At 45.1% G+C, this 11,040-nt stretch overlaps 1 protein-coding gene across 1 annotated transcript; it reads right to left on the reverse strand.

Moving 5' to 3' along the window:
• Positions 1 to 1,549: 1,549 nt before the first annotated feature.
• Positions 1,550 to 9,682, reverse strand: LOC149330975 (uncharacterized). The gene is made up of 4 exons (XM_089559525.1): positions 9,569 to 9,682; positions 8,998 to 9,155; positions 7,669 to 7,742; positions 1,550 to 1,686 (listed from the first exon to the last, which is right to left on the reverse strand). The coding sequence occupies exons 1-4, from the start codon at positions 9,680 to 9,682 to the stop codon at positions 1,550 to 1,552; spliced, it is 483 nt and encodes a 160-aa protein (XP_089415651.1).
• Positions 9,683 to 11,040: the final 1,358 nt, after the last annotated feature.

The raw sequence follows: 11,040 nt of genomic DNA on the forward strand, positions 1-11,040 counted from the left end.
GCAGCTGGAATCTGCGCTTTCTTTTTACTTATTCTCTTGTGGGGTTAAACCCGGCCAGGCGTGCGAGTCCACACTTACTTGAACATTGCTCAGTGAGTGACGCTGATCAATGTCTGTCGGCAAATGAGCCTCCTGTAATTGCCGTTTACGGCTGGAGATATTTTAGATGCGCAAATATTTGATTTCCTAGATGTCCCGGGTAACAGGGGAAAAAAAGAACACAATCTTTGTAAATTTTCCTGGCGTGAGGAAAACCATACAGAAAATCAGAAAAAAAAAGCGCAGTTTGTTTCCCTGAACCAACACCGTGGCGCTATTTCGTCCGTGTCGCTGCTAGAGCACGCTAAGTGTACTTCATCTGGCAGTAATGAATCAAAAGCCGTACAGCGCCCCTCTATGTCGAGGCTCCAGCACACGACTTGAAGCCCGAGACTGGCCCAAGCCTGCAACTTCAAGCCCGGGCCCCGCTTAGGCCCGACCTAGGCTGCCCGAGGAGCATCGATGGGCCAGCGGGCTTGTCTCGACACCGGGGCGGCCCGTGTTCAGCGCAGGAGAGAAGCGGCAGGGGCTTCCTCGCGCCACTGTGCGGCTGGACGCTCCCATTCGCCTCCGCTTCAAATCAAGCACCTTTTCCACTTAAACATCTGCCCATTTCACACTTTCCATGTTCTTCAGATAGAAACATGTCTTGCCACCCCCTCGTGGCAAATTACATGAGCCATCATTCTTTCCTTGGAATGTCTCGCTCGCCGTTGGTTTAACACAAGAGACCAATCAAACGAGGAAGAAACAACAAAGCGCACGTTTCGGGCTGTAAAGGAAACCTAATACGCTTCGAAGAATTTATTAATTTCACGTGTGGCCGTCAAGTGAGTCCAGAGAGATGGAAATTGGGATCTGAAATATTTAAAAGCAACGCAGCGTAAAATTCTCATCTACGTTAGTAAGGGAGTAATGACTCATTGACGTGCACCCGAGCGCAGCCATACGGCTACAAAGGAAAGCTATACAGCTTTCTCAGAAAATTCGTAGTTAAAGAAAAATTCGCCCTGGTCCAGGGTTCGAACCCAGGACCACCGCTTCATCGGAGCAGTCGCTCTGCCAATTGAGCTAACCGGGACGGCCAGCTTAGGGTAGGGCGAGAGCGAATTGATCAATAATTAATAGTGGGAACTGTGTTTGTCAAATGTTTAGGGGAATCCCCCAAGGTGGAATAGATTTGTAATAAGGGAGTAATTACTCATTGACGTCCACCCGAGCGCAGCCATACCGCTACAAAAGAAAGGTATACAGCTTTCTCAGAAACTTCGTAGTTCCGCCTACCTAAGTTAAGTAATACTTATATCCATCTCGAGACTGTGGTTGGCTCACTATATAAACTGGACTTCTGACTGAACACACACACGGAAATATTCGTCAAACACTCCAGAGTAAGTGCAAACAAGTTTTAATTGAAGTAATTTGTATACATGTTTTAGCATTCAACAGATGTTAGCGCTCAAATGAGTGCCTACTGCAGGACATCCTTATGGCGGAGTTTGAGTTGGACCTATGCTTCCGACTGGCACGACGCATCGTACACCTTGTACTTGGGCGAGGAGCCGCAGTTCTGGTCGTAGATAAATTCGCAGCACCCAGCGGGGTCCTCCAGTGTGTCAGCACGGCGCCACAGCGAACATCCTAGACCTGCGCATGCGCAAAAGCAATGATATAGAAAGAACCCTTCAAACACCTGCATCCGTCCGTATCTCGCTGACACAGCTGTAACTCTTCCAGTGAATGATGCCCGTGTAAAATCCTTGCGTGCGTACGATCGCGCTTTTATTGCCCCTCCCCCCTTTTCATTTTTTTTTGGGGGGAGGGGGAGTTTTTAAAAACACCATGAAAAACTATTTTTTTTTTTTAGTTCCAGAGCCCTATTCACCTCTCTGCGCGCGTGGCTGACTTATCTCTCTACTAAGGCCAATGCACGTGAGTGTTAGTGATAACAGAGACGATTCACGTATTCCTCTACTAAATCTCAATTTTTTATTTATTGATCTTTGATTTCTTGTCTTTATTTCTTTAGTTTTCAAACAAATCCCATCAAACTGTTATTCTAAAAACTGAATGCTGTCATCGGCCGCTATCTGCTTTCAGGCTTTAAACTCGAGCCCTTGCACATATGTGGTGATTTTTTCGAAACCACTCTACCACCATAATCCTTTTTTTTTCTCCGTAAAAATGAAGAAATCATCTGCGTACCTATAGCGGGCTAACAGTGTCCGAGAGTCACGATCAGTGCTTGGCCCACTATGCTCTGAAAGATGTTGACCAAGATTCGAAGGACCACAGCACGCGGGCTAATGCATATTCCGTATTCTTGCGCAATGAAATCATCTCTCCAGTTGATGATCGTCGAAATTATGTACATTGGGAGCACTTCCAAAAGTTGTTCTGTGGGCATGCCACACTGGTTTGTAGATTCGTACTCATATCACTTCACTCTCACCCATGTTCTGAAACCCCTCATCCAGCCGTCATGAGGACTATTGTAGCTAAGGTGCACAACATCCACACTGAAAGCATGGCAGTGGGCAGGGTTCTCTTCCTGTGAAAGCTTTCGGAACCACCCGAACGCGGAACGGTCCCTCAGACTCTGAAGGAGTAAGCTCTTTCTGAAGGAAACCCCCTAAAACCTATTGGCACGTCCCACGTTTTGCTACGATGCTTAAATTTTACAATTTTGGACGAATTTCGAACAGGATAAGACTTTGGATAAGCCGTGGATAAAACTTTAAGCGTGCTTTACTTCGCCTTTTTTGCGAAGCGCGAAGGGTGCTGTTGCTCCTTTTAAGAAATCCAACGTCGCCCAGGTGCACGAGGGCATCAAAAAGGCGAAAGAAAAGAAGTTTGAGGTCGCTTTCACGACAATGTCACACAGGCTGAACATTCCATCTGGTATCACGTTAATCGAAGGTGGGACGCGGCAGCATGGGGCGTCGGGAATCTTTGAGAAGATGCTTACGCCTTTAACGTGTAGGGAGAGTTTAAACGTTTCCCGCCTGTTCGAACGGGAACATAACCCTGTCAACTGCCTCGTTTTTCGAGTAGATAATGTGTATATTTTGTAGTCTATTCCTTACGATGGCTTCATGAGATGTGTTAGAGCATGCGCCATTGAGCTTAAAGGAGTATAAATTCTCCCGGCCGCGGCGGCAGAATTTTTTTGGAGGAGAAATTCTAGAGGCCCGTGTGCTGTGCGATGTAAGTGCACGTTAAAGAACCACAGGTGGTCGAAATTTCCGGAGCCCTCCACTACGGCGTCTCTCATAGCCTTAGTTGCTTTGGGACGTTAAACCCCATAAACCAACCAACCAGTATAAATTCGACAAACACTATGACATGTCCGTGCAAGCGTTCTGGGAAGTGGACTCTGTGTATCTAAATTCAATACTCATGAAATGGAAAGATGGTGCATTTGCATAAAAACCAGGAATGTGTAATGGGTCACGATTTACCGTCCTTTGAGTGAGTTTTTTTTTTCGAGCATTGACCTTGGCTTTAAGCCACTTAGTGTTGGCCGATTAAAGATAAGAAGATGATTTAACGACAATTAAAACAAATGAAAAAAGTTGTCAGTGTTGGCGTGATTTGGCAAAATTTCATCTTGTATGGCCATATGTTTGAATTTACAGCAGAGCTGGTGATATACGGGTGCAATGAGTTTTCCGAGTCGAACCAGTTGAAGAGAACCATGAGTGTTTGATGTCTGCGCCGTGTGCAGAAACGTCTTCCTCGGGACAGTGTAAATTAGTCAAATATGGCAGAGTCCTTCGACACTTAGGGTGGCAAGGACAAAATAAAGTAGGTGTGTGACCAACGAGGCTTATTTTGTCAGGTCTCTATGGTCAAAGAAGCGGGATGCCCTTACTTATCAATAGGCCACCTTGGTGAAAATTGGTTGCCCAGCTCAAGACGGTGCAGATTGAGTCCGCTACTAGGAGAATAATTTTTTTGCGATTTTAAATGGCCACTGCGCATCTTATCACTTAAACAAAGTAAGGGGGATTGCCGAGCTCTTAGATGAATGAGAGAAGCAGGCGACTTGGAAAGCGATCATGTGTGCATGATGAAACATCAGACTTTCATGACATTCTGGGAAATCAGTCTCTCAGACTCCCCTCTCCTACGGCAGCTGTTACATTGGGTAATCAGAGTGTCGATGAAATGAGCGCCTCAGTCAGTACGACAAATATCTGAGAAACATGGTACCATTTTCGAATTTGAATCGCCGGGTGTTAACTGATGCTACATGAGTTATCTTTCTACGCTGTAATTTAACTATTGGGGAGGTAGAAGCAGGTTTCATATTCGTAAGGCTGGTGCTATGTGCATATACAAGCCACATTTCGTACTGCAGAAGCATGAGACTGCGTTATTGAAGAAACCTTTGTTAGCATGGCGTCGTGACATCGAAATTACACCGTGCCTATATTCTCGTTCCTGTTTCAATGAACAGTGATATCAAATTTGGCGCACGATCTTTCTTTCTATATGTCGTTGTCGTTATTTTGTGCTGTTTTGAAAAAGTGATCACTTATTAGCATCCAGTGCAGCGCTATTACATCGCTACAAAGGAAAGCTCTACAACACTCTAAGAAATTTTGTATCGGAGGAAAAATTGTTCCTAACCTTAGAATCGAACCCGGCAACGCCGCCAGTTCTCAGATACTTCCCAGTAATTAATTAGTCCTCAATATTAATCATTTTTTTTTTGTTGTTTCATATTTCATTCATTTTGTACTTGCTGTGTCATGCCTTGTTGTATTGCTTTTTTTTTCTTCCTCTTTTTTTTCCGGCCTAATCTCCTGTTATGTATCCTCATCCCCCCTGCACTAATGCCTTCGGGCGCTGCAGGTATTTCCAATAAATTCCAATAAATTTGAAAATGCGCTTGACGCAATGGTACGTATCAGATAGAGCAAAATTGCATCGCAATGCATGGGGAACAAAATAGAAAACCACACGGGACGACACGGTTAGAAAACATCAAATCTTTAATTTATTTGATTAATATTTATAACGAGTACTCTAAAGATGCTACGAGATACTTACAAAGAGAAACAGAAAATGGGAAATACTGAGTACTTATGTAAGTTTTTACAGCTTATTGGGTGGTGTACAGTTTTCCATTTCTTTATAAGTGATGAGTGCCTGATTAGTGCTTCAAGACAATGCACTCACAAATAAAAGTGGAGATGGTAGAGGAGTTATACAATTTTATCTCGAAGTTGTTCACTTTTATCACTTTTATCCGTAATTACCTTTTTTACAATTTTAGAAACGGTATTCTTAACTCACTGGAAGCGAAATTAGACTGTGCGAGGGCGGAAACGTAATGTCATCACTGGTTTATTCGGAGAACTGTCTAAAACAAATTACCCATGTAAAGTTCACCTAGCAATGCTGTACCAAGCGATAATTTCACACAGACTACTTCCATCAAAGCACGTTTGGCTCCCTGAATAAAAGATGATCTCTCAAATTAGTCCTTGAAATGGACCAACAGTTTTGCGGGTAAAACACTCACCTATACCGGCAGAGTGATGCCGAGTGATAAAGCAGTGGCAGTCGGTGTAGACTGAATAGAAAATTTGTTGTGGCAAACTAGCTGAAAAACAAAGGCAAGGAAATATGCTGTAAAGACCATTCAATGCAGAACAATGCGTACAGCGGGGGGAGGGGGGGGGGAGTAAAAATAGCATTTATTGAAAGCAAGAAAGTAAAAAATTGGAATAGCTGCAGTGTTCTAAAACCCTAGTTGAAATGACTGTTCTCGATAAATTACACTTCGTCGAAAGAAGCAAAAAAATGCATAGGTGAAATGCATAGGTGATCATGCAAAACGCGACCGCGGGCGCGCGCGCGCACACGTACACAAACACGCGCGCGCGTGCACGCAGGCTCACGCACACGCTCACTCGCGCGCACTCTCTCTCGCACTCACTCTGTCGCGCGCACTTTCTCTCGCGCGCACTCTCTTTCACGCGCACTCGCTCGCTCTATCTAGTGAAGCAGCGCAACGGCACAAGGCCAAGGGGAGAAAGGGACAAACACAGCGCTGTGTTTGTCCCTTTCTCCCGTTGGCCTTGTGCCGTTGTGCTGCTTCACTATATATGTCAGACCAACTCGCCCACCAGTTCATGTCGCTCGCCCGCTCACTCAGTCACTCACCCGCTCGCTCGTGCGCACTCTCTCTCTCGAGCACGCGCTCTCTCTCTCGAGCACGCGCTCTCTCACATACTCACAAACGCGCGCGCGCGCCCGTGTGCGAGTTCTGTGTGTTCTGTGTGTTCTGTGTGTGTTTTGTCTTTGTGAGAGTGCGAGGGGTGGGTATTTCAGTGCATATGGAGCATCCTCGCGCAGATGGCTCATTCATACCTCCTAGGCCGCACCCAGTTTTAGGTCCCCGTCTAATCCCTGCGGTGCGACCGAGGGATGAAATTGGCACATACCTTGACCTAGCCTACTACATCCGGTCCTATCATATCGTTACTCGACAAATATAACCACGAAACTGACTCTGTTGAGTTGTCGACAGAAATGTCACGCTTTTCAATTGGTCGAAATGGTCGTTACGTCATAGTCAATTGTACTTTGGCTAGTAACCATGCAACCGATTAAAGGGATAATATATAGTGATGCTCCAAGTAAGTGGGACTGAGATTAGTTAATTAGTTAATTAACCGATGAGCCTAATTAATCTTTATAGTCACACTTGACAAGTAAATAAAACCGAGTAGAAAATGGGTCGAGTTGGGGAACCCAACCAGGGTCTCCGGAGTGCGAGACGAGCACGCTACCACTCCGCCATGCCAGCTAGATGGTTTGGAATGAACAAAGGCGCGTCTAGTGAATACCGTGTCTTCGTTCACTCCCATCTTCCTCCCTTCCCTTACGGCGAGGTTCAGGTGTCCACCGAGATATGCGAGCCAGATACATTTCCTTTCCTCAAAAACCAATTTACAGACGAGCGAGGCGTAGAGCCGAACGGGCTTATGGCGTTCTGTGGACTCCCTGGCAGCGTTGCAAGACGCGGTCGTGTTCCACTCTTAGAAGCAAAGCTTAACGTCTTAACCACACCTCAGTGACACAAGCAGCAAGACCGCTGGTTAAGGCTCTCGCCTCACCGCACTTTAGGTCAACAAAGTGCCCCCCCAGAATTTTTTTCATGGACCAGCATAGCGATGCACGTAGCCTTGCCTCACCGCATTCTTTCTCGTGGAACAGCAGGACGCACCAGTGGGCGCCCGAATGCAGCCTTTTCTACCCCGTGACCCCTGCACGCTTTCTTTAATTAATGTTCCGCCGCCCACCGCAGTGCGAGCGGCATGTGCAAGTGGAATCGGTTCTCTACTTCGCTGTAAAATTCTTAAGCATTCTTTCAAGTCGGGCAGATTAGTCACTATTGCATGCCAGTGTTCTGAGATATGCTCTCAAATAATTTTCGCTTTGTGTGAAACCTCCCCGCATTATTTTGAAGTGAATGCAGTAATAAAGACGATCAGTCGCGAGTCAGCGCTGTGTCTGTCTTTCGGCTTGTCTAAGCCGTGCTCTGCCTGATTACAATTCAGGAGCTGTATCCGATTTTCTAAACAGCTGGTATCTTTTATGTCGCATACGTACTGTTGTAGGGTTCAAAGGTGGCGATATTTTTGCCGATGTAGCATGGTGAAGAGCTGTGGGTAAGCTGCCCGGCCCTGAAAAAGGTAACAAACCATAACTAGAATCCACGGTTTCACCGTTCATGATATATGCTGTTCGAGTTATGATGTATTATCTCTGAATTCTTATAGATAGAAGCCAAGTAGGACTTCAGTGATTCGACATATTTCTATTTTGAAAGCAATACTACTTGCACTTTCACGCCTTTGCCGTGCCGCGGCGGTGACCACCATTGACCTTCATTTGACCTTGATTGCATTAGATTGGATTAGATTAGATTGGATTGGACTGGAATGGATTGGACCGGACTGAACTGGACTGGATTGGATTGCATTGGTATTGGACTAGTTTAGATTAGATTACATTAGATTAGAGTAGATTACATTGGATTGGATTGGATAGGAGTGGATTGGATTAGATTGGATCGAAATGGAGTGAATTGGATTGGATTGGATTGGATTGCATTGGATTGGATTGGATTGGATGGGATTGGATTGGATAACCGATGTATCACCACAAGTCTAACCACAAGCACCCCCACCAGCTACACTACCAGCTGTACCATGGCGTAGGTACGGATATTGCTTTCGCAAATACCGGGCTTAACCAAGCTAAGCCACAGCGAATTTTTTCTTTAAATTTTTGCACAGACTAGAGGAAAAGGCTATTTTTGTTTCTTTTGTATGAATCTTTCTTGCATTATTAGAAAGTTTAGCTCAACAACGTTTATTTTAGACTGCTCCTACTGTGCAAGTATTCTTATATTTCACAAAACTAACGTCGCGTCGTTGATAGCCTTTTTTCTAACTCAACATATGTAATTTTTTCATCCTTCTTGAATCATTTCTAAGCCAATAATTTCGACCATTATATAAAAACTTCCCAGGATCTCAGGTAAAATCCCAATGTTAGGAAATCTGATTGAATAAGGTCTGTTATGAACCTAATCATTCGACTTATGTCAAATAATTTGTGACTTCTCGTTGCAGAAATCAAGGATGCCGTAACATGGCGAGCGCAATGTTTCTGCAGGCTAAAATTGGCTGTAGTTTTTTTTTCATATATTTTAATACGACGGCTTTCTTTTTCAGGGTTCATAATCGTATGTTTCCAACACCCTTCAATTTCAAAGTGTTGTGTGACTTAGTAAATTCACATTTAAGCCGCTTCTATTTTCCTTCGAAAAATGTGAACTGTAGATAATGTTCCAAACTGGCCTCGCCTTTGCCTATATTCTGGATTTTCTTAGGGGTGTTATTGCAATAACGGCTTCGGAATAGCAGTCCTTACATGGATCCATGCTGTCCGTAAGAGAACCTGACAGGCATGCTAAAATTTTCGTAAATGCCGCGTCCTTCAAGCCTGATGCATTTCGCCGCTCCACCGAAAGCCGGGTCTGAGTAGTAGTTCCGCTGGATCATGTACCACTTGCCAATGTCAGGAAAGCACTGCGTGTGAACAGCAAAAGAAATATTACCAAGTGAGTGTTTTGAAAAGAACGTCAGACAATTATAAATTATACGCCTGGCAGTTTAACTAATGCAGTGTTGATTAATATTACTGTGTGCGTCACATTTCCTCGCAAACGCACTACTCACCATCCGTAGATCACTTGGCAGAGCACCGTAGGTGAAATTCGGAGATCGGGCATTCGGATATCTCCGGGGGCATGTGGCTATGTTTTCTTCTAATTTCTAATAAATTACCTTTCAGGACTATTTATTTTATATATATTAACACCAGCATTTTTTTTTAATTGGAAAATTCTGCTATAACTTCCTTGGTTTCCGTGACGGCTTCCTTCATAAGCATGTCAGACCAACGAGCGCCTTCGTCCACACCAATACCAAAAACAACTCACCTGGCTCACGTCCTGATACCCTTGAAGGTCACTTCTTTCTTCAGGATAGGCAGAATACGAGAATAATGCCGGCACATTGCTCACTAACAGCCATAGTGCTAGTGCGAGACGCATTCTCTGTGGCATAAACATCACTTGCTGGATGGCCCGTTCTACTGCAGCGAATAAATGCGGATTTCTATTCTAGGACTGAGAGGAATTCTGAAACGTTGCCATTTGTTGAGTGAGTCACTGTGGCCGAAAATATTAGCTGCAGTATAACGCGAAGCCATCGCAGCCACAGTGAGACAAAAATGGTTTAACTCTGCACGGAAAGAGGATGCTGCTGCGGCAGTTAAAATCCTCGGCATCCGCTTGATTTAAGCGCTTATTTCCCTGCGCCAGTGCCTATCTACAACGTGTGGACCTGGATTTTTAGGCACAGCACACAGCCATGACCCCTGGTGGTTTGTCCAGAACATCTTACTGGTGCTTGAGAGAGATGACTTCCAGGACGCACATTTCGAATAAAAAGGATCTTTAAAATATTGGTGAGGGAGCGGCGCCAGGTTTATATACACTAATATTCACCGTAACAGGAGCTGACAAAAAAAAATCAGCATACTCGTATTCTCTGATAATGCAGCTCCTATGTTTTCATGCTTATGATTTACAGTATTCGCCAAAAGAAATCGGCACGGTGGTTTGTCTCTTAGCTGCGTAGCGATGCTCCTATTGCCGCCCTTAAGCTCTGAATCTATGTGAGCACTGTGCAGTCAGTCGCGCATATAAGCGGCGGCGGCAGAGGTGTGTATTCGCTTGATGCCTTATCACTGCGGCTTAGTAAACAGTCTCTTAATCTGTCACCTCGTTCTGGTAGTAAGCTATCAGCAGCATTTGTGTCGGCGGAAATTTTTCGCCGACCTGTGAAGTGCATCTCTTTCCCGGCACAACACACTAATCTCTCTGCAGAGCACCCATCCGTAGTATGCAAGAAATATCATACTATCTCTTCAGTTGCAAATCGAAAGTTCTTAGTCAGATTTTTAAATTGTGCTTCCGAGCCATGGCAAAAGAAATAGTGTGTCGAAATTATTCGATGCCTGCCGGGCCGAGCGGTTATGACCAGGCCAGCGCACCCGCCGGGGCGAAGATTTGCTCCACCACAATACACGGGACAGCAGAAGCAGAGCCTGAAGCTTGTACGATCCACTTCCAGACTAACATCGATGTTACTGGGAGTGAACACGAGGAAAGATCCCTTTTCGTAGCCTAAAAAGGACGTCAAACTTCGCGCACATCGAGTTTAAACCCCCGCGGTTTCGAGCTTAGCGCGAGCTCAGCCATCGCCCCATTCCACACGTATTTGGAACAGCGATGAGGCGTGCACTCGACTTCGAATAGAACACAGCCCCTCGCAGCAAGGAAACAGGCCTCTAAGTTCCTAACAACGACTTTGCAATTTGGCAGAGGAGCACATGTGTCCCGTGTTG

Source organism: Amblyomma mixtum, chromosome 9 (assembly GCF_055824585.1).
Source record: "Amblyomma mixtum isolate Tamu chromosome 9, ASM5582458v1, whole genome shotgun sequence".
In the NCBI taxonomy this organism is placed as follows: Eukaryota; Metazoa; Arthropoda; class Arachnida; order Ixodida; family Ixodidae; genus Amblyomma; species Amblyomma mixtum.